The sequence below is a fragment of the Pyrgilauda ruficollis genome, unplaced genomic scaffold (assembly GCF_017590135.1).
Source record: "Pyrgilauda ruficollis isolate IOZ18807 unplaced genomic scaffold, ASM1759013v1 scaffold5, whole genome shotgun sequence".
Lineage (NCBI taxonomy): Eukaryota > Metazoa > Chordata > Aves > Passeriformes > Passeridae > Pyrgilauda > Pyrgilauda ruficollis.
In genome coordinates, this window is record NW_024526599.1 from 5724232 (window position 1) to 5748800 (window position 24569).

The following is a 24569-nucleotide window of genomic DNA, read 5'->3' on the forward strand; positions in this document are numbered from 1 at the left end:
GGTACAATGATAACCTACTAGAAGAGTTGTTAATAAGGAACCAGCATTTTAAGAATAGCAATGCTCCATATTTATGGTAGTCAAGAAATTTCTGTGAGATAATTTGGCATGTGTATTGCTTCTCATCACTCAAAACACAGAAGATAAAATCTGGGTTATGAATGCTAAATTGTATCATATGTCGGCATCACTTGTTATGCTATTTAAAAAAAATTAATTTATTAAAATAAAAGTTAAAGATTGCATTTTTCTTTATATGAGAAGGAGAGTTTGTGAAATGCACTCTTTAAGGTTACTTAGCACAGTTAAATCACTTTAGGGAATAATAGGGAGAATAAGGACAGCAGAGAAGGGAGCAGTGTAAAATATTCCAGTATCCTTTGTATCTTAAAAAGAAAGGGAATTTGCAAAACCAATTAGTTCTGGCCTTCCACAAGCCATTAGCATTCTTGTATTCCCCTCTTTTCTCCCTTATGTGTTGGTTGGTTCTGGGATGGATTGTTCCATTGAGGCATTTCAGGAGCTTTCAAAAGAAGAAAGATGCACATCCAACAGAAGTTAGTAAAAATATACTCTAGCAGTTCTATGATTGTAATCATACTGGCACCACAAAACAATCCAAGCTGGCCACCTACATCGGCTGTAATAGAAGGAAATAAACACGTGTCATACAAAGCATCTGGTTTAGTCTAGCAAGCAAACAAAACCCTGCCAGGCTCAAGTGTTACATAAATTCAATATACATAATCCATCACTTTAGGAAAACAGAATTAATATTCTTAAGAAAGTCTACTGAAGACTAATGTGTTTTTGAGAATTCTAAGTAAAGCAAAGTACAACACAAGACATCCTACTGTGAAACAGATACTTAAAATATTTACTACTTCTATGTCTTTGTAGCTGTTCCCTTACTTCTCATTCCCATGTTCTTCCTCTCCTCTCGCAATCCCCAAAATGTCATTGTTCTTACAGTCCTGTCTGTGACAGAGCCATAAACTAGTGCCAGACTTAATTCTTCCTCTCAGCTGCTGTCCATAGCATGGCTTCTTTAAAGGAATTACAGGAGACCGCATCAAAAATTACCACGAGACAGACATGATTATTACTATTATATATAAAAATTATGGCTTCTTGTTCAGAAGCCCACACATAGTTTTTTATTCAGGAGGTGAGAGAATTAAAAAAACTTTTTTTTTTTTTTTTTTTTTTTTGTCTCGTGGGTTTTTAAAATTACTATTTTTAGATTAATTATTAACCAATAATATATATTAAGCATTCACTTACCAAGTAACTCAGAGATAGTCAAAGCCTTCTGCTGCTGTGTTATTTTGTAGCTCAGATCGTGATATTTAATCTCAATACGCACCAGGTTTTGCCTAATGACACATACATAGAGTTTACTTGAGACAGTCAAGAGTGCTGCTCATTTTTACCAACATCTGTCAGCATGGTCTGAGTTCAGGGAGAGGGATGGTGTCTTTAACAAAAAGTTAGATGAGTTTTATCAAAATCAGTTACACGAGAGAAGGAGAAAACCCTAAATCCAAATAACAACAGCAGTTTAGCAGGAGTAGATTTTCCCTCTGTGTTGAAAAGGTAGCTCTAGATCTGTACTGTGGGGTAGACTCATATTTTTTAAGGATCACTGAGAAAAACTTGAATGGAAATGTCAAGTAAAGTGTAGCCTACCACTCTTGCAAGTGGATTACATGCTACTGCATATTTAATTGTGCTTATTTCAATTGGCATGTTTGTGCAGAGCAGTGCTTGTCCTAAACTTGGATGTTCAGTTCTACCCTCTGCTAGTAGCTTCACTTACCTAATTATATTCTTGCCTGCTGCAAAAGTGGAAGAGTAGGTAAATCTCAGCTAGATTTAGCTGAGATCTAGCTGTGTGATGACTGAGTGAAGAGCTCCTCTTTACGGTATCTTGTCTACAGAAAGACTCTGCCTAGGTCTTAAATGGAATATAAAAATAATGGGTTTGGAAGAAAACCGACTGCACAGATAATGTCAGTGGCTCAATGTCCAAGTATTTTGACCAGAGCTGTTTAACACCTTTTTAGTGACATGGACAGTGGTACTGAGGGCTCATTCAGCAAGTTTGTCCTGACACCAAGCTGTGTGGTGTGACTGACATGCTGGAGAAGGGATGCCATCCCAGGACCTGAGACCTGGACAGGCTTGAGAGGTGAGCCTGTGCAAACCTCACATAGTTCAGTGAGGCCAGGTGCTAAGTACTGAACCTGGGTCAGGGCACGCACAAGCACAAGTGGAGGTTGAACAGAGAATAGAATGAGAGCAGCCCTAGGTGGAGGGACTTGGGGTGTTCATTGAGGAGAAGCTCAACGCAAACCAGAAATATGCACTCGCAGCCCTTAGAGTCAGCCTGGACTGCATGGAAGGAAGAGTGACCAGAATACGGAGGGAAGGTCCGCAAGAGTGAAGTAGAGGGGCAGAATGGAACACCTGGAGTGTTTTGTCCGGTTCTAGGGCTCCCATCATAAAAAGAGAGAGTCCAGAAAGACCATGAAGATGATCAGAGGGCTGGAGCACCTCACCTCTGAGGACAGGCTGAGAGACTTATGGCTGTTCAGCCTGGAAAAGAGAACCCTCTGGAGAGAAATTACAGCAGCCTTCCAGTACCTGAAGGGGGTTCACAAAAAACGTAGAATGGGACTTTTTACAAGGACATGTAGGGACAGGACAAGGGGAATGGCTTTAAACCGAAACAGGGTAGGTTTAGATTAGATATTGGGAAGTCTTTACTGTGAGGGTGATGAGGCGCTAGAACAGGTTGTCCAGAGAAGCTGTGGATACCCCATCCCTAGCAGTGTTCAAGGCCATGTTGGATGGGGCTTTGAGCAACCTGATGTAGAGGGTGGTGTCCCTGTCCACATGGGTTGGAACCATCCAGGGGTTGGATGATCATTAAGGTCCCTTCCAATCCAAACCCTCCTATGATTCCTTGGAAGTGTTAACAGCTACAGGTTTTTGCTTTGATAGTGACAATGAGCTCATTAACAATATTCATGAAAATAAGTATTTTCTATACAAAATCATCACTTCTATCTCTTTGGGTGAAAATTCTAAAGTTCAGGTAGCGCTAATGTGTAAAAATAATCTTATTCTCCTAAATTCTGTTAGAGTCTGCCCTTGTAATGGATTTGCTGGCAGAATTATCCAATAAATATTTAACTTTTTCCTCATAACATCTTCAGAAATAATTACATCTCTATGTTTTATAGTCTGAAATGTGTACTCATTAATGTGTTGGCAGGATTCCTATTGGTTAAGGCCTGGTAACAGGGGAATTTCTTGTATGTTCCCTTGTGTAATTGAATAATTACTGAGTTGTGCATGATGTTTGCAGACAATAAAATAATCAACAAAGATAAAATGTCCCGAAGGGATTAATATTTTTTGTATATAACAGGTTTAATTTTCATAATGTTCATTTGGAACAGACTTTTTAATAGGGCCTGTAGATACAGGACAAGAGGTAATGGTTGTAAACTCAGGGTAGATTCAGACTAGGTGCAAGGAAGGCATTTTTCACAAGTGTGGTGAAACACTGGAACAAGTTGCCCCGAGAGGTGGTGAACAGCCCATGCCTGGAAACATTCAAGGTCAGGTTGGACTGGGCTCTGGGCAACGTGATGTGGGTGATGATGTCCCAGCTCATTGCAGGGGAATTGGACTAGTTGACCATTAAAGGTCCCATCCAACCCAACCATTTTATGATTTGTGTAGTTCCTGTGCATGTATAAACATATGCCAGCATTTGCAGACTGATGGCTTCAAAAGTGAGAAAACCAAAGTCACTGAGAAAATGAAACTCATAGATATTTCATGAATCCAATGTTCTACAGTTGTCTATAAACATACTTTACTATGAGTTCATGTAGCACCTGCCTTAATACTTCTTTGCACTACTGACATCTCTGGCTATGAGAAAGAGACAATTCAGTGGATGAAACTGTATCAAATTTTCTACCTCCTTTTTCTGAGTGGTGCTTTCAATCACACACAACCATCCTGTTTCTCTATTCTGCTACCTCTTGAGAATTGATGTGGTACCAAAGATTTTCTAAATAACTTTTATAATGTAGTGTTAGGGAATTCTACTAACAACAGAAAATATTATTAAATCCTTGGCATTGCTGCTATAGTAAAACCCAGGTCTTCAGTATTTACAAAACTTCCTTTGGGTATAAGCTAAAAGGAGAAAAACTTTATACAGCATCTGTGTTTTTTCATTGCCTTAATTTGTGGAAGCGTAAAGATTGGTTTTCTCTACTGAATCAATTGTGAATGGGTTTGATAACCCCGCTTTTTTATTCCTAATTGAAACAATGATCAGAAAACTTTGTCATCAGAGACTAGTGAGAGAGAAGGTAATTGAGAATATTACTTTGTAATTGCATTATCTATTCTTTGTTATCCAGTCTTTGGTGTATCTAAGTACATCATATACATTTATATGTATATGTACCTGTGTGTATAATACAAACATACATCAATATAGATATGAATTTGTATAAATCTTAACCAGTTTTGTCCAAAAGATTATTTTATCTCACAGACAATGTTATTAATACCACATGAAATAATATCTTTTTAAGGTCAGATTTTCATCATACACTCTGCTAACATGGGAAAAAGGAATCTATAATTTCTTTGTTAGACAAGGTGTTAAGAAAGATTACCTGATGTATTCTGAGCTTTTCTTCAGTTTTGTAGAAAAATATTTTATGGCTTTTTCTCCTCCAAAGTTTGAGTAGGTGACAGTGGTAGGATAATCTGTTTCTTCACATGGGACAGGGCAAGTGGAATTGTGTGTTCCTACTGTACATAATCCTTTTATCTCTATATCATCTGAAATTTCAGAAGAAATAATTTTATATAATATTTTTTAAAAAGCAAACAGTTTAAAAACTTTAGAAAAATACTTACTAAATTACTTTTAATTGGCTTTGATAATGTGTGGAGTAATTATCCCAGGAAAACTGGGTACTTACCGGTGTTGAAGGATCAAATAAGTATTTGCAACTCTCATTTGGGAAACTGCTGCACAAAAACGAGAGTTGAGATATTTTTCTCATTTTTTCCAAAGAAATACAGCACCTCCAAGTCTTTCTGCCTTCACTGGGGCTTTATGTGCTTATTATTTCTCACCCGCAGTTAAACAAAAAGACAACAGAAGACTTTCCATGTTCTGTGCTAGCTTTTTAATTAAATACTTAGGTATATATCCTTGGTCTTGATGCCTTAGTGCCTACCCAGCTCTTTTCAGTGCACAGAAACACTTCCAGAGCAATTCCATCTGTAGTTTGCTACCATCTGATAACTATGAAAACCTTGCTTAGCTAAGTTCACTTTACCTTAACCCCTGCCTGCCCTTTCATAATTGGGCTCAAGACAGCTAAGAAGGCTTAGGGAAAGCTTTGTCTCTTCAAATACTGAAGAGAAGTCATGAAATTCTGCAGGTCTGGCTGCCATGAAACTGGGGAGCCATTTGTTTTAACAAGGAATTACAGAAAGGATTACAGAAATCTGGCAAAGCTAGATTAAAAAAAAAAATTGTGGATTAAAAATTAAAAATTTGTGGATTAAAAATTGTAAGGCATAAATGTTTCCTAAATCATAAGCCATCACTGTGAGATGAGTACTGTGATCTCCTGCTTGTGATGCTCTATTTGTCCTGTTTGTGGGGTGGCAGAGGCTGTGTCTGTTCACTCTGCTTGTGGGCTTCTCACTTTTGCAAAGCGCAGAGAAGGAGATATCTCAGCTTGCTAGCTGATGATTTGAAATACTCTCTAGGGATGTTGGGATTGTGGATTTTATTCTGGAGAGGCAGCCTTTATTGCTCCTAAAATAGTGTTCTTAGTGGGTCCTGCAAATACTGGATAAGTGTGCTGTCACTTGAGATTTTGTTACCATATGTCTCCAACACTGTCAAAGGAGAGTCAGCCCCTAAAATGAGATCTCAGGGACCATATATCTACAAACCTTCTGGGATCCAGCTCTGAATCCTGTTCATCCTTCAGAGGAATTTGGGGTCATTTTTGCTTATTGCTCTGTGGTTTCTTTGACATTCAGTCACTGAATATCTATTAAGTAAAATAATATGCATCTTCCCTCATGACAGGCTTTTAAGGATCATGGTTATATAAGAATGTGAACTTAGTGGAATCCATTTTAAAATAGCTTACAGGGAAAAAAAAAAAAGGAATTGTTCACAGTAGTAGATCTGGCCTGAATGTTGCACACACCTTATCAAAACAGTCCCCCCCACCAACTTCTGAGTCTACTAATCACTCGGAGAGAGTCACATTACACAATAGAAACCAAACCAATTTAAAAAGAAAGCTTTCTGAAGTTCAGGAAAAGTTACTTCTCAGATTACCATTTTGAGTATTTTCCAGTCTGTTGCAGTGACTTACAAATTTCATACCCACTGTGCATAGATTATTTGTTTCTGGAAAAGAATTGCATTTCGAGCGCTTTCAAAATTTATAATTTACTTGTAAATTTATAAAACCTTAAAGCCAGCGATTTATGTTTTACCTGTTAACAAACCTGTTATTACTGTACTGTTCATTCTGCTTGCACAAAGAATACAACATTGCATCTAGAAGGTTACCGTGAAGATGTGAAAATGCTAGCCAGAGGCTGGTAATTGAAAACAGATTAGTTGTATATGTATATATATATATATATACACACACAAACACATATTTTTGGAGTATTGTTTTGTGTGGTTTGTTTGTTTTTTAATGGGCTTACATTTCATGCTCTGTCTGGTCTCTGTTTTCAGAATATTAAATGAACTGGGATGTACTCCATTTCAGATTACTTTCAGTATTTAGATTTAATTGATAGATATTGTCTACTATTTGGAGATCATGAATATGAAGTTATTACTTACAGACTGCAGGATAAACACATTTGTAAAACTTCAGCAAGTCACATTCTGTTCCATTTCCTAAAAATAAATAAAAATATTTAGGAGCCTCAATTACCTTCTAACCCTTAGCTCTATTTGTACTAAACTGAAATGTAATGTCATCAAAGCCTGCTCACCGCTTCACGTTAATGATTACACAACTGAGAAATCAATTCAGGTGGGCACAGTGCAGTTGCCAACACCAGGAGGGGTACAGGCTGAAGAGACACAACAGACCAAGCCAGGAGGCTGCTGCTGGAGCAAGCACCTTCATTATGTGTACCAGCCTGAACTGCCTTTAAGCTTAAGAGTGGCACACTCTTTGTGTTAGCATGCTAAAGACAGGAATTTCTGCTCTTCCTAGTGAAAATGAACAAAAATCTCCAAAGTAAGATAGATATGAGATTACATCCCATGTGTTTCTGCAGAAATTTTAAACTCCATGCAGGAGTTTTTTGGGGATGCAGGGGATAAGATAGTATGCTGAGCTAGAGCAAAATTTTCAGTTGGCCTCAGTTTCACCCCATTTTAAAATTTTTTTCCATCACACGGAAATTTTGTGTAGCAGTTTAGCACACAGTTCCAGAAGGCATTGCTCTCCTTTATCTAACTGTCCTCGTATAAAGTTGTATAAAGCTGTCACCCCAGGCATGGGAGACCCAGACTTAGCTGTCTTGGCAACCCCTTTTCCATGAGAGTTTGCAGAAGACTGCCAACCTCCTTTCCCAGGGGTTCTCAAACTAACAGGCTAGAGATTACACATTGATGGGTCTACTTTAGTAAGGGTATTCTGCCTTGCTTGAGCATATTTAAAAAATACAATGAGACAGTACAGGCATTCTTCTGGCTTTTCTTGTGATCTAGTGGCTTTCTTGCCCACCAGTTGTGAAAAGAGGTGCAAGAACAGAGATCTGGGTTCCAGGGTTGCTTTAGGTGACAGTATTGTCATTCATGCTGAAAAGGTGTGAGAGCTCAGTGTTACTGCTTGACATTTCTAGAGTAATTAAGAAGCCTGGATACTTTAGGGGAGTATTACAGCATGCACCTGGTGCTCCACATTTGCAGCTGATTAGAAGGCTTCATGCAGCATTTTTGGCTTTTATAGAGCCTTTGCTGCTGCCAGGCTCCTTCTGTGGCTCATGTAGGAGTCCTGAGATTCTGTCTTCAAGCAAGCTCTTCTGCTGTGGCTGCTGAGCACCTGCCTGCAAAGTAAGCTGCCTGGATTATGTGTGAAAATGTATGCCTTCTTATGGATTTAGTTCCAGCTCTTTAGGAAGTCAGGTTGAAGACTACAGACCTGTCTCACACTCCTGAGGCATAATTGTTTCTTTCTATTTTTTGAACTGTATCCTAAGAATAGACAATGATCCAGATGCTAAGTCTAGGCTTGACCAAATATCTTGCTTGTTTCCTTGGAATTTCAATTAATATCAACTGGCGATTTCCCTCAAATATATGCTCTATCTCCTTGGCTATTCAGTAACGTGAGGTCTCCAGGAAGATGATCAGTGTGTGGTATGATGATACTCCTGAGAAATACCTGGAAGAATGAATGGCAAACAGCCACACCAGTCCTGTATGTACCGGGCTTTGCATTCCAACAAACATCCATTAGTGCTATAAATCTTGTGGTACTGAAGCTTCATATCAGGCTTGCACTCTCCCCATGGGTATTCTTGGATAATTGACTGTAGGGTAATAATAACAAAACATACAGGTTTTTTGGGTCTGTTTTAAACCTTGGTATTGTTTTTCCACATTTTGAAGTGCTGCAGGAAGCCTGTTGAAGACATAAGCTGTAACATTGTGATTTAATTAGAGGCGATTACAGTTCATACTCTTGGGATTAAAAGTTCATCTCCCCTCTCTCAAAGCAAAAGTAGGGCCTGATTAGACAGCTTAGTGCAAAATGGTACTCCACTCTACTTGAATTCCACTAGGAATGTGAGACCCCCTTAATGGTAGCAGAATGTATTAGGGAAATTCTGTGGTGTCTTTTTATCATTGTCTATCAATGATGTTGTAAAGTTACAGGAAATAAAGGCTGACTTTGATAGAAGCAATTGATAGAGGCAATTTGATAGAGAAATTAGGAAAACCAGTGATATTCTCCCAAAGAGCAGTAATTTCATTTATGTCTGGAGGGAATGTTATCTTTTGGAGTCACTAAGTCATAATAAATGTTTTACATTACACAATGGTTGATTCATTGTTAGTGCTTCAGAAGAGAATTGGAGACAGTAAAAGCCACTACTAGCAGTCCATGGGCAAAGCCCTTACCTTCAGCTGGCGGATGGCAACCTGTGCATGCGTCCCCACTGGTGTCAGTAAACCTAAACCATCAAAGCGTGGAAGCTCTTGGGGTGAATGGATAACGAAAGTTATTCCAGCATCAGTATAACCAAGAGTAGGTTCGTCAGTGAATTTGTCCTGATACAAAAAGAATTGTTTAAAGTAGTTTTGGCTTTGCTCGCCATCTGAACTTTTAGCTATATTTATTGTGATACTATGCTCTTTAGTAGCATTTTTGGCAATTTACAGGAAAGTGTAAAAGCAAACTGACTTGAATTTCCTTTGTTCATTAGCTCTGTGGGTTTCCTTCCAGTTGCTATAAGCTTTTAACCTTTCTATTCTTTTTGTCATCCCCCAATTTTAAACATATGAAGTCATAGATGAACATTACTTATAACTTGGGGATTTATTCCTTTTACTTGCAACTACCCATCACATTTCACTAAACTTTCCATTATTCTCTTCAGAACCTTTCACTCCTGACTCATAATTCCTAGAGAACAAAAGCCAATGTCTAAGTAATTTATCAATCTGTTAGTTTTCTTCCCTGTTCTCACAAGGTGACATTCCCTGTACTCCGCTTTTTTGTTGGTCAAAGACGATTCTAATGTCAGAAACAATTTACTGTGCAAAGGTCTTGGATGGCATTGAGCTGCTGCAGCTGCTGTAACTAAAATTTGGTGCTACTTAGAAACTGGCACCAGGTGACCTTCTCTTCTGGGTCTTTTATTAAGCTGAAGAGCTTGTATAAAATTAATCACTCTTCTGATGACATGTTTCAGTTCTGGGTGAACAGTGCATGTGCATGCTCACTCACAATCTTCTTCCTCTCAGCTGGGGACAGAGTCACTAATAATTTTGTCTTTTTAGATATCTGTTTGGGTCTTTCCTTTAAAACAAAACAAAACAAAAAACAAAAAACAAAACAAAAACAAACAAAAAATAAAAAAAAAAAAAGAAAAAACAAAACAAAACAAAAAAAGCCTCCACTAATTTATAAGTTAGTATGTGATTCATTACTTATAATCCTTAGGATAACTGTACCTGCTGGACATCAAAAAGCAAATGTAAGCCTCTTCCAGACAAACTCACTCTTCTTGCTGAAAGATCATTGTGATTAAAAGTAAAGCAGTTTCCATATTCAGTGAAAACATGTTCAAAATCCTTCAATAAAGGAAAATAGGGAAGAGTGAAATGAAAGAAAGAACACTTGCAGTTTCCTTAGTTAATTACAATGCAAGAAAGGGGCTACTGGGGTTGGTGTTGGGTTATTTTGTTTTATTTTTTCCTCCAAAGTACTCAATATTACAATGAGAAAAGTGGTTTTTAATGAAATATTTGAAAGTATTTCAGCCCTTTCTATAGCAAATGAAGTTTAAAGGAAAAATTTCACATTGTTCATTAATACTTATGAGCTGCTCAGAATAATTTAATGAGGTCCTGTGTTATTTCTATACCTGTTACATTATATAGAAATTATATATTCAGAAATAACTTTTATTTTTTGCCCATTAGCTGTTAGTGAAGACTGTTTCAAAACTGACATGTTATATATGAAATTGCATTTTTTCCTGAAACCACCTTGTAATTTAATATGACTGCATCTCACTGCTTTAGTTTTAGTTCTTAGCACTAGTGTCTTCCAGTTAAGAGAAGTCTCTAATGCCTAATTTTAGAAACTACAGCAAATCTAAAGGTTACATTAAACTGAAAGGGTATAGACCTGTCTTCTTTGTTCACATTTTCTGTCTAAGTCATTCCTTTACAGAAGAATTGGCATTAAAATGGAGTGATCATATTTTTTGGCTGTTGTCTCAAATTCCCAAAGATGGGCTATTTTGTTTTCAATAGTAAAATTCCTGTTACCCTGGCTGTCTATATTCTTAACCTCAAGAACAAAACCACAGAATCACGTCATACAAAAAAACTTGGTACAAACTGTCCTTCATTATAGGCCACTGATGGAAAAGGTTGTTAGATACAGCCTGGAGGTACGACAGCTTTCAAAGGCTGCTCTCCGTGCAGAAGTGGCACAGAGAGCAATTTAAACTGAAATCCATCCCATCTTCCAGCTCAGAGAGTCCAGCAGGCTGCCTCTGTAGTCAGTGGGAGAATTGAGACCCTCAGGGTAATTTCGAGCAGGACTTTTCTTCTCTATTTTCTGACTGTAAAAGAGCATAGGGGAGCAGCTGGCAAAGCTAGATGTCTTAAGTTAAGAATATATCCCCTTCTTCTCTGAGCTATTGTTTTAATAAAATAAGCATATTTACCTGTGGGTAACATGGCTTTCCAAAAAAATCACATTCTAGCAATGTGCTGCTGTTCAGATAAAAACCATTTTTCCTTGTAAAGTCTTTGATGCTGAAGTTCTGGTTCCCAAGAAGGAAATCATTTAACTCCTGGGAATATTTGTCTTCCATAGCAAATTTTTGGAGAATTGCAGATACAATGTTCCAAATTAAAAAAATTACTTTCAGGTTGCTCACAGCATGAGCTTGAAACCTGTCAGTGAGAAGGAGAAAGAATTGCTTGGGATTCTGTAGTTATAGGACTGATCTCAAGGCTGCTTTTGACAAAACTGTGACACAAGTTGCTGTCTGCTCACAAACTATAACTGATTCTTGCCCAACAGGTTGCAGTTTGATCCCTACAACATGAATAAACAATATAGTCCCTATCTCTAGGATTGTATCTTCCACATCTGGAAACAGCAAATAGACACCTTCCCGTGGCTATTCTGGTCAGTCATACTGGAAACAATTCCGTTGTGTGTGATTGTTTACTAAGCATTAAAAACTAAATCCCCTGAGTAGATGAACCATTCACATAAACCAACAACAAGATTAGTAGAACTGATGACAAGCTGAACAATTGTGTTTACATGTGGGAAACTATCTGAGAGGAACTGTCCCATTCAGTGGGAAAAAAAAAAAAAAAAGCTGTTTTCCTTAATTTAGAAAATTGAATTCTAAGCACATTTGCTTAGTCTCATGTACCTGCTTTACTAAGGCACTGCACCCCACTGTAGACAGTGTACCTTCCTATGAGCTGGTGGCACAGTGGTTAAAATCAAAGGTGACCTTTACTCTTTGAATCTACTTGAAAAGTCTCAAAAATGTGATGAGACTTTGGTGGTGCTTTCCTTATGTACAGCATTGAAGTTCTTTATTGAAGTAAAGTAAGGCTTTACAGAAGTTATAAAGTTATTTTTTAAACAGTATTAATGTAACATATTTGTGTAATAGATCTAAATGCCTCAATTTAAGGAAGGTTAGTAGGAACAGCTCTTCACCACTAAATTTGAGTCAAAAAATAAAGGAAGTGCTGTGCCTCTTTGTCCTGCTGATGAAAAAAGCCCAGTTAATAAAAACAGGAGGGGAGGATAAGCACAGCATGACTGGCAGATGGATATGGCCGCAAACTGTTATTTAGATGGAAAAGTGCCGTGCTCAGTAGCTGACTCCTTACAGAGTGCTGCTGCTATAGTTACAAGAGGTGAGGCACGTTTATAACAGCCAGAGGGATTTCTGTCTGCAGTGCATGTCGTGTGATATAACCCAGGGTAGCTTTATGCAGGAAATAGGGAGATGGCAGAATGACTCCAGGTCTTTGAGATTTGGACTTCTGGCTGATTCTGCCAGCAAAAGGTGGAAAATGAGAAAACTTACTAATTTTTGAGGGAAAAAAATGTGGATAAACTTTCTGTGTTTCTAAAACTGTTCCTAAATTATGTTTTTGCTCTAAAAATCAGGCCAAAATTCATTAAATTATTTTTGAAGTGGCTGTGCTGAATGTTAGCCACTGTCTTCAAATGTAGAAATCTATAATGAAGTTCTTGTTTAGGCACATGATTTCCAAACAAAGCAAATGATTTCTTACAGACATCAGCTGGTGTTGTAAAGGCCGAGTACCTCTGAAAAAAGGTATTTTACCTGAGGTGTTTTACGTAAAAAAATCTGTTTTACCTAAGATTCTTACCTTTGCATGAAGCTTCTATTTAAAATCATTTGTTAATCTTGTCTTTTATTTTTAGCTTGGATGTGGCTGATGGCTGTCCCTTAGTTACACTGAAAAGCAACACTCATATGTAGAACACTTACTACCAGAGATTTTCTATTCCAACTTCTGTTGTGAAACTTAAAAACCATGTCATCTGAAGGAAGGGGAAGATTATAAAAGCAACATTCTTTTCTTGATTCTCATATTTTCATCTTCTTTTAAGTATTGTGTGGTGGTGTGGAAGACATGCCCCTCATAGCCATATTTTCCTTGGTTTATGTGATTTGTCCAGTCAAGTTGTGGAACCTGACTGCTTTCAGATGAAGATGTGTTGTGTCTCAAGAGCAAACACCAAGCGTAATCTTTACCTGTTCAAGTTGCAGAAGGTCACAGCGGGGAATTTGACTTTTTCCACGTACTGAACCACCACTGTAGTTGTGGTTGGCCAGCTGAAGTAGTAGATGAGGCGACTGCAGATCTGCCAGACAACAATGGCAAGGCAGCCTGCGACTATCAGCAGCCACAGTGCCCTGCGAACCTTGCTCTGCCTGTGGACAATGTTATGCACGCCATGAAATGAAGTGGATGAGGCAAACTCCTCGTGATATTTCCTTCTGTCTTCCAAATCTGGCAGCAGTTTCTTTATTAAACACAATCGTATCTTTCCCAGTATTCCTGAATGTGAAAGAAAGTTAAAATTAAAAAAAAAAATAGTGTTTAGCCATCACTTAAAAAAAGGAATCCACATAATTCTGATGTAAATTTTCCCTTGAATTGTAAATTATCTCTTTAAGTAATGAACTTGCTTCTGAGGATGGAAGAGTTGTGTGCTAAGAGGTGGGCTCAGTGTTGCCCTGAATATAAAGTATATCTTGCAGTATTTCAAGTCCACAAGTGCATTTAAGCACTTTAATTTAAAAAAGCATAGCTCCACGTCTGGGGGAAAGATAGGATTTTGACATACCTCAGGGCTCTAAAACCATACATTGCTGTAAGCTTATGTGAAAAGTTAAACATCTCATTTTTACAGTAACAACTCCATAAAGAACTGGTTCTTCACACATGCTGTGACAAATTAAGTTTAAAATGAATGATATGGAATGATATGAAAGGAAATTTCACTCTTTGACTATTAAAATTTTCAAGATAAGAATTGGAAGGTTGCAGGTTCAAAAGAATATCTAATCTCATTTTCTTAGGTTCACACTTGTCTGATTCCATAACTTTGAAATGGGATGGGTTTAGTTTTCATTTGCATCATGTTTTCTATAAACTGATAATAAAATAAACCAAACCAAACAATTTTTAAAGCTAAGTTGAAGGGCTACACCAATAATGAATGTAGTCAATACCTGGAACTGCAGTAACTTTCCTATGCTTAATGCTGAATAATCTTTTGGACATGGATTTAAATATTATTTTCTCTCCCAAAATATCCAAAGAAGGGAAACTTCATGAGAACTTTTTTGTATCTTCTCAGAATTGGATCACACTTTTTGGTAAGTTCTTCTTTTGTGGATTGCCATCCACTACTTTTTTTTGGCATTAAGTCCATAAGAACAGTAAATCAAAGACAGTTTGTAAAACAGTTTTTAATATCTGAAAATGTATTATGTAGCTCAGTGTTTAACAGCAATTAAATGCTTCCCTTCTGTTTTTATCCAAAAATTAGGTTTAATTGTTTGCATGTGTGGTAGGAAGAGAATATAGCCTTTTTAAGACTGGGTTACTTGAGGCTATTACAGCTGGGCAAAGGAACAAAGGGATGTGAGAGTCATCTGCCAGAGCCACATCAGCCACATGGTGACCACATCAGTACTCTGGGGCGTTTCTTTGGTCCACAGTCTCTGGACCATGATAACAAAATCCCAGATGGTGCTGGATTTCAAAATGTTTCTGAAGGGAAAGAATTTATTTTATGCTGCTCTTTTAAGGTCTGTGTAAGTACTTTGATCAATGTTATGTAATTTACTATGACCTCGTTTTATCATCAGAGAATTTTCCTCTACAAAACTGTTCAAAAGTTTCTCTCCTAGCTCTAGTGACTGTTGGAGCCCACTGCAAATCTGTTCAGCCATGTGTGGTTTTGTACATCTTGCTGGAATGGAGAAGATTTCTGGTTTTGCTGTAGGCTTCTCTCTCACTAGCACGTGGGCAATGGGACAAGCTCTTTGCATGTTCCCTGAAAAAGAGCAGAGGGAGATGTTCCTAACATGTCTACATCTGCTGCCTGTAGACTCCAACAGGAGATCACAGGCAATTCAGATCCTTTTCTTCAAGACAGTGCTGTGGGTGTTCATTTCTCCTGTATGCACTGTGCTAGGTATGAGAATGACAACATGTCCCTACTTAGAAGTCCAGTGCCATAAAAACCACTAGTTACCTTAATCAGCAGAGATGTAACTTTGAATCTAAGCAAACAGGAAGCTAAGCTGTATTTCAGCTCTTATGCATAGCTAGTACAGTAAATACTAGTAAGTAAAAATGATGTTTCACCTGAGAAAAACATTAAAAGTTTTGTTAAAATTTTGGTTTTAATGTATAGGATTGTCTAATAATAGCATGCTGCTGTTTTCATTAGCACTACTTTGTGAATGTCTTAAAGAATCCTTACTCTACTTTCAGATTTCTTTAGAAAATGCTATTTAGCAATTCCCTAGTTAAAAATGTATTGCTTTATTCTAAATACACAGAGGGCCAATAGCTAAAGGCTTTTTAAATTTCTTAAATAAGCTTACACATTTTTTCCTACAAGCTTTTTTGAGCTCTCCCTTCTTTGCTCTCTCTTGAAAAGGTACATTATTGCTACTTTTGGACAAGATGACAAATAACAAAGCTCTTGGTAAAGTACTCTAATATACCTAGTTACATACCTTTGGCATCCAATTGAATGAATCTCCTGAGCTGTTCCATGAGGCCGTGCTTATTTCAGTAGGGAAGGGATGGATAAGAAGCTGCCTTACCACTGTGATCACTGCTAGGTAATGGCTTTTATAGAACACTAAGTGGGAGGTGATTCTCAGTGACACCTGGGAGTGGGTAATTTACCTGCTGGGGTTGCTATGTTTTGCCTTTTATTAACATTGTCTGCAATGTGAAGGAGATAATTTTGATTACAGGATCAGATGTACACATTTACATACATTTTAGTTACTTATTATGCTAATAGTAGTACAAGTGCATTGTGTATTGCATCACCTTACAAATTTCTTTCATATATTTTCCTTTGGTTTTAGAAAGGCCTATGATCTTTGCTAAAATACTGTGCTGTTCAGAACTGAATAGCTTCTCTTGAAATAAATAAGGAGCCCCTTGCTGGTCTGGAGAGCAGTAAATGTCTCTCTCTAGGTTCCTAGCAGGAACAGGATGCAGTTTATCCACACTTTGAATAGCTGTCTTCATAACCAGCTCCAGATTTCATGTTCTTGTGCACATTTCAGCAAAAATGAGCTGTTACTCCTAAGACTTAACCCTGTAGGCAAGGATGAATATACATGCAGGTCAATCATTCCAGCAAGGCCTTATGCAAAAGGCTTATGCAGAGGCTGCTTTTTTGCTAATGTGCAAAATTATCTAGTTTGAAATTTATTTCAAGAAAAGAGCTGAACATCTAATAAAAGTGCATAAAAATACTAGAAGTTTCAAACCTGGGATGTACTTGATTAATGCTTTAGGAAAAATAAGAAAAGAGCTCCCTCACATTCTCTTTCTGATCACTTCTTTCCCTCTGTTAGTAATAGTCCCATTGGTCACCTACAGAGTTCTTGGGTTGCCAGGTGCATCAGCTTGGGTCCTTGGTGCCTCACTGCCCGGTTGTTTGCTATTTTCTGGCTGTGTTCTTAACACTACAAGCAACGAGGTAAAGCACTGAACTCCATTTAATTATTCCTGGCTGAAATATTCTGTATTCTACTGCTTGGAATTCCCAGCTCCATTTGTCACTGTTGCCTCACTGGTGGGATTTTCTGCCAGGGCAAGTTTTGCACAGCACTTGTGTTGACACAAGCAGTTTTTAAAGATGTTTGTAACTTGAGCCCAACTGGTGCTCTGCTGAGCAGTTTCTGAGCCCTGCAGATCCATTGACTCCTATTAATGCAAACCACTGTAATTCACAGAACACAGACAACACCTCTTGCCTGAGTTGCTTGAGTTCATAAAACAAGTTATGTAAATCTTTTATACTGTTATGTGTATAGAATTAAGAAGTACACACTGTAAGTTACTTGGCTCTATATACAGCAAGTGATTAAACTTTTTTTTAAATTGTGTTACAAAGAATTGTTATGCTTATGCAATACTTTAGATGAACAAGGCTTATGTTGTCCCCTTGTGTTTTACATAAGAAATTGATTTTGAAAAATTTGAAAAATTTCTTTCTTTTACAGTTGTTTTATATTAATTCTTAAGCAAACACTAAGGGGCGAAGACCAACCATCTTATGTTTGTTCATCCTTCCCAAATGGTTTGGACAAACAGGTTCCAGGTTATAGACTGGTCACAGGCAGCCTGCTCTGGCCACTCACTCCTAGCATATGTATCTAGTTATTAAAACCACACATTCCCTAATACCTAATGCAGTAAAGATAGGAAAACCAACTGTTGACTGAGGCGGTCGCTGTTTTTTGCATTCACGCATAATGCAAATTTTGTACTCAAATTACTTGAAGTCAATCTTAAGTTTTGTTCAGTTCTTATGTTATGGTGCTAAATTAAAAAGTAATGCTGCAGCCAGTGTAACTACTTAGTTATTTCCTGAGACAAATAGATAACATGTTTCTGATAAAGTTAATTCTTTATAGCCTAGTTACAGCAAAATGTCTTCTGAGAATTCTTATGGGTTGCTGAGATAAAATGCATGCGTACACAAGTATGTATTTGGTGTATATTTAGCTTTCATTGGACAATATTGTATTTTTTAGAATATATTAAAGTGTTTCTTTCCAATGCCTGTTACATTGCATGACCCTCTATAAGTGCTTTTTTGAGATTAATGCTTCTGATGTTTTGCTTAGCTCTCTCTTTTAATAGAAGCATCTCAAATATTATCTAGTTTTAAGACAGAAGTAATGCATTTGCTAATATGGCAGACTTCAAATACTTTTACTCAATTAGTGCAAAAATATTAGCAGAAAAAGGCAAAACAGGAAAAAACCAATGGAGTGATCCACTACCTGGATTCTTATAAAGTATTGTCATTGCCATTTCATGGAATGCTGGTAACTAATAGTATATGCAAGCATCTGTCTTGCTCCTTCCTTTAAGCTTGTGCTGAAAGTGGATTCAGCAATGGGGGGCAGGAGGGGCTGCAGCAGGAGGTGCTCAAGGAGAGTTTGAGGACTCATTGAGTCTCTCTCTACACTGATGAGGAATCAGCTATGACTGGATAAATCATGAGCTCTCATCATTGTTTTCTAATGCATGAAGATGCTAGAATTTCCTTATTTTTTGTTTTCTTATGTCTTTGTTATCCTGCCGTAATTTAAACTGGTTACTCCTTTTCCCATCCTGCGGTGCACTGGAAGTTGCTTATTGCCCTTCCTTTTGAAAAGAAATTATTTCTCACTTTTCCATCCATAATCTTCTCCTAGTTATACAGGTCAATTTTTTCCATCTTTCTTAAGGGGCCATATTTTCTACATCAAATACTCATTGTTCTTGACATCCTCTTCTGAACCCTTTCCACATTGTCTTCATCTGTCTTGAAGAGTGGTGCCCAGGACATAATATAACAGATAAAGTCTTTCTGATGTTGGATAGAAATGAGGGGTTCCATGCCATGTAGACAGTTGCTATTTAAAAATTTCAGTATAAGATTTTCCCTAAAGAACTTCTTATTTGTAAGTTTGTTTATCATGGCTGAAGTTCAAAAGTATTGCTCTTTGCATCACAGAAGCTGCACATTATTAATTTCAGTGCATTAAGGTAATTCTGAATTCCAGCTCCTACCTGCCAGCATGCTATCAGACTTTCCAGGCTGCTCTTATTTGTCAGTTTAAGAAGAGCACAACCTATTCCATCACCCCATCAGTTAATGATATTGCTGAATAGGATGAGATGAGCACATTTTTGTCAACGTTTGTCCTAAACCAGCCCTTTGCACTTGCCAGAGAGCTGTACCATGGAGTAAACAGCAACACGAGCTGAGCCACGTGGAGGCATGGGAGTAGCTTATGGTTCCAGGTTTGTGCTTCACTGGACCTGACAGGTAACCAGGATTGGGGTGTTCAGGAGGGGAAAAACAGCCTAAAGAATGATATATGTTATATACTAAAGCACTGCACCCTGCAATGTATGCCTGCAAGGCATTAGTAGAGGATAGGTCTGCCTTGGGACAACACTGTGGAATGTGTTCAAGATATTTTATTTCTCCTAAGTTTGCAGTTCCAGCTGGCATTGATCCACTTACATTGATGAAAGCAGGGTGTTTGGGCAATAGAAGTGAAAGAACATTTTTTCCATACATGGGGAATAATTATCAGTCAAGAATTATCAGCATGTGAAAGAAATACTGCTGCATTCTGCTGAGCCACAAATGAGAGACGATGGGGGGAAGCTTGTGCTGGGATGTGTGAAACATAAATGTAAGTTAAAGGTATTCTGGGAAGTGATGACACAGTTCTTTGTGTTTAAGAATTTGAACAAATGCAGTATTTAGAAAGAAAAAAAAAATCTTTCCAGCACTATCTCCTCTCTTTGTTTGCAGTTTGCAAGACCTTGATCTCTGTTCCTCCCCCAGGTACAAATGTCTGATTGGATTATTAATATTGCATCAACTTTAAGCTTGTTTGTTTTAGCCTGGAGTCACCAAATTTTAGTTTTGTTAAAACCAACTGTTAATTTCAAGTGCCAGTTAGATAGTAAGTCCAGTTTGGAAAATCACAAAACACGCAGAGGATACATTTCATTTCCAAGTTTATCTTCTGCTCTTCACTTTTATTTTATGTGTCTTTATTCACATATATCTTGCTATGTTATTATTGGGTGAGGAAGTGATTTTTGTTCAGTGCTGGCAGAATAGCTAGCACAGTGAAGTTCTGGCTTGGGACACTGGAGGCCTCACCTCTACAATTTGAGTTGCACTTTGTCAGCCACAACAGTAGCTGCTGTACTGTATTTCACTATTATAGTTGTGTGTTTGTTATCAAATTATTTCATCACTATAATTTTATGAAATTACAATGCAACATCTGTATGTAGAAAAGATATTTTCCTTCTGAGTGCTTTGTCTTACAAAGGTCCCAGCAGAATCTGCACAAATGCAGAACAGGGTGACTGGGACTACAAAGTTTAGTGCACCTATTTCTCATTAGCCATGAATTAATACCAAACAGAAATGAAAATTACTTGATTATTTGGCAGGGAGTTTGAAACTTGCACATGGAAACACTCCTTCACATGATATGTACTTCAGTTATGGAACTCATTGCTGCAGGTTGTGAATTCACAGAATCCACAAAAAGGTTGTTAAATGCAAGAATAAAGATATTTTAGGAAGTCCTGGGCTATCAAAATTGGAAAATTACATGAATATTCTGGGGAAATGATTGCACTGTAAGCTTGCTTGTAAGCTTGCTTTTTAGTTTGTTTGGGTCGTGTTTTGGTTTGTTTTGGTTTGTTTTTTTGCTGATGGTGTTTTGTTTTGTTTTTTAATTTGTTTGTTTCCTTTGTTCTAATAGCCCTTCCCAAAAAATCTTTTACTTTCTCTTCGAAATTTCTCAGCATGGCATGACCTACTTGGCTCTTTGACTCGCTGCAAGCATTGTTACATAGGTAGAAGCCATGTGTGCTGGGTAGCTCCTAGTCTGCAATTGTTAACAAGAGTGTTGGGAAGCTTCAAGCGTCATTTGTTTGCAGTCAGAAGCTCTCTGAGCTCTTTCTTCAAGTTAGCAAACACTAGACAAACAAATTGATTTGTAGTGATTTTGTAATCAGGATGAGAGTTTGAGCAGTGGAATGGGTGACACTGTTCAAACCACTTGTGTGTGTACTTTTTCTGCTCCATAAGTGATTTCATGTAGGAAAACTTGAGATTTGGCTTGGGTGAACAGGTCACTCCCAATTCATGCTTTTTTTGGATTCATGACAGTATGTTGAAGGTCAGTCTTACTTACCTGTCCTCATCAGACCATAATGTTTCAGACAGAGAGCCCCACAGTGAGAACATGCAAACTCCTGGCTCTGGCTGTATCCATAAATCCCATAAATGATGCTGCAGGCCACCTCTGCCTTACAGTGAACCTGCCTCGGCCAGGCTGGAGAGAGGCTCCCTGTTTGCCCATATGAATCCCTTCTCTCAGTCCAAGTAAATTCAGTTTTTCTCTGCTTTGCAGCCCTATTGCAGCCAGTCCATCCACCCTGCATCCACCTGGGGAAGGGGAGGTAAATGGAAAGGGGGCCAGGGTGAATTAAGAGGGGTGCTTAATAATTCCCATGCTTTGTCATGAAGACCATGACAGTTCATTTGAAGGGGAGATAATAAAATTCTGAGAAGCTGTGGGGTTTTTTTTTTTTTTTTTTTTTTTTTTTGTTGTTGTTGTTGTTTTTTTAACTGTTGTATGTAACTGTTTGTCTTGTATTCGACCCAGTCACAGAACAGAACATTCTCACTGTCTGCTGAAGATTAGAGTCCTCTGTGATGAAAAGAAGGCTTTTTATCTGCCTTTCGTGTGTTAAATTAACAAATAACTAAATAAAAGCTCAAGGGCACAAACACTCTTGGTTTTCACAGCCTTGCTCAGTCATCTGCAGCATGAACAGCAAGTTATGTGTGTGGTTAGATCTGCTTCTTTGTGGTTCTGAGAGTTCAACATGAAAAAGGGAAATGAAGGTACGTTTTGAGAGATACCATAATTTAAAATTAAGGTTATGTTTTGCTTTCAGATACATTCACATTGAAAAGCTATTTTCAGCAAGACTTGCTTATGATTAGGCTAATAAGGAGAGATATAAAAGTGGCTATAAATCTCTGTCAGGATATAAAGGACACTCAAATAAAAATCAGGTCCCTACAGTGAGCCCCAAATTTGAGCAGCATGGCAGAAGTACATTTATTTCTAAAGGTATCTGCAGCCATGCCAGAGTTCAAGGCTCTGAGTTGATCCAAACCTGAGGGCTCTTGTAAGCTGTGCTGTCATCTACACTGCCAACAGACAGTTTCATAATCAGGTCATACAAGCCACTTAAATTATTTTACTACCAAGTTCATTACATGCTTTGAAGCCTTATCGAGATCAGATGAAGGCAGCCAGTAAGAGGAATGACCTTGTCTATGTCTGAAAACCATTGTGTATGGTTTTATTTCAGGGGTTTTCAAGTCCTCATCAAGATATCTTTTTCCACTGATCTTGGAGAGTTTGAGTTCTATTGTAGGTGCAATGGTTAGAGAGCTGAATTCAGCTAGTGTGAGATTAAATTTTCTTAAATGAATGGATGCAAATATTATCCATAATATTACCCATTTTTTTAGGAATTGGTCAGTCTACAGCTTTGGGACCAATCAGCTATGAGGTCCTTAAACAAGGATTTTGGCACGTTGAAAACACCGGAAAAAACTTTCTAAATTCCTCTTGTCTGGCTGATTTACTTGATTGACTGAAGCCTGTCTGTTGCTGAATTGGAAGGGGTGTTTGTATAGTTGTTGATTAGACAATATCCCCAGCTAGATTTCAAATGAGTTTGATAACCCTGAGTGAATTAATGGTACTATTACTTCCCAAATAGGGAGTTAATGTTTTGTTAACTTCAGTGTGTAAAAGGGCTCTGATACTTCAAAGTCCTTTGCCTGCTGGGTAGTCAATGTAAAGGTTGCTTGTCAGAAATCACTGCACCAGAAGTTTATAATTCTCTGTATTTCACAGAAGAAAATAAAACTGCACAAGAAAACACACATTAACATATTTTGTGATATTTTCCAACTGCCCTTATTTTCACTAGTTTCACATTTTTTCTTTCTTTGTGCCATGAGAAAAGATAACAGCTTGATTTCATTATGCAGTCTGGATGTTTCAGGTGAAGATACACAGGAATGACAAGATAAACCTTTTTCTTTTGAGATATAAGGACGTGCAAGATTTCCACAATTGTAAATCAAGCTGTTTGAGTGCAAATATGTGAAAAGTGGCTTTCAACATTTGATTTCTGATGTCCTCACTTTCATCTCTAGTTGTCCTCATCGGTGAGCACATGTGTAGGTGTGTGTAAGGAGAGGATTATTTTCTTCTGTCAGGTTTTATATCATGAAGGAAGAACTCCTTGACCTTGCTTGGTGAGTTGCTTCAGTGAAGTCTTACATTTCTTGTGGCTCAACTTAATTTTAAGCTGATTTGTGTAAAGCCTGACAAATGACATCTGGCTGAACAGGGTATCTATCCCATCACCACATCCTACATCTGCATTTTTTTAATGAGAAAACTACTCTTAAGTGACTGGAACAGCTGAAACCACCACACAGACACCACTAAGCAGAGTAAGTCTTGCAGAGAGCAAATGATCCAGGGTCACAGAGGTCCTGTAGTTTTGTTTGCAGTGAAACTGAGCATTAACTTTTTTTTTCAGAAAGGGCTGGCAGGCAAAAAGAAGTGTGTGCTAGTTACATGTTACTTCATTGTGTGTTAAGCTTATGACCAGATAGAATTGAGTAACATTTGTCAATAAATGAGACTGAAACTTTTGTGCAAGGAGGTAAAATTAAGAAATTATTCTGAGTTAAATACTTGGAAAATCAGCACGAGAGTTTCATGATGCTTTTAGTACTTTACTTAATGTGTGTACGTTTTTAAAAATTATATATATTATGTCAAATCTCTTTGAATAAGCACTGTTTAGTCTGCCATGGAAACACGTTTTCCCACTTCTCTCCCCAGCCCTCTTTTCTCTTCCCATGTATCTGATTTTTTTAAACTTAATAGTATTCTGATAGAAAAGGCTGCAGGTTGAAAACCTACTCTAACACTTCGTGCTTTTATTAAATATTGCCTTTTTATCACACACAGACCTCTCATTGACTTATACCTTAAACACTACACCATACAACTGCATCCAAAGGAGCAACTGGTGGAAACCTCACAGTAAAAAGCACAAAAATCTTGTGCCATAGGACAAAACAAGCATGTCATCCATTCATTTTTTAACTGGCAGAGAAAAAACACAGTCCTGGAGAGCCAACACCACATGAACTTCCTGACCTTTGTGCTGTGATAGTTTCTGTCATTATTGAATAGTGGGGATGGGCTGAGGGCTAAGGAGGGGAATTTGGGGGTTGGCCTTGGCAGTGAGATAAGGCTACATATAAGGGAGCTGCAGCAGGTTTGGGAACACTAACAGGGTATTT

General features: G+C 37.8%; 1 protein-coding gene across 1 annotated transcript; it reads right to left on the reverse strand.

The window, feature by feature from the left end:
- Nucleotides 1-440: 440 nt before the first annotated feature.
- ASIC5 (acid sensing ion channel subunit family member 5) lies at nucleotides 441-16153 on the reverse strand. Its single transcript, XM_041480155.1, has 10 exons — nucleotides 16114-16153; nucleotides 13609-13915; nucleotides 11512-11743; nucleotides 10286-10405; nucleotides 9230-9379; nucleotides 8490-8637; nucleotides 6932-6988; nucleotides 4710-4878; nucleotides 1285-1376; nucleotides 441-640 (listed from the first exon to the last, which is right to left on the reverse strand). Exons 1-10 carry the CDS (start codon nucleotides 16151-16153, stop codon nucleotides 441-443), a joined length of 1515 nt encoding a protein of 504 aa, XP_041336089.1.
- Between the last annotated feature and the right edge of the window lie 8416 nt (nucleotides 16154-24569).

Bases quoted from the DNA above. Each gene is read 5' to 3' on its own strand.
- ASIC5 (XM_041480155.1), bottom strand. From the start codon at position 16,153: ATGGAACAGCTCAGGAGATTCATTCAATTGGATGCCAAAG. The intron at 8,638-9,229 runs GTAAGGGCTTTG...ATTACCCTACAG, and splicing joins TTGCCATCCGCCAGCTGAAG to TCAATTATCCAAGAATACCC. The intron at 1,377-4,709 runs GTAATCTTTCTT...ATGTGTCATTAG, and splicing joins AAAAGCTCAGAATACATCAG to GCAAAACCTGGTGCGTATTG.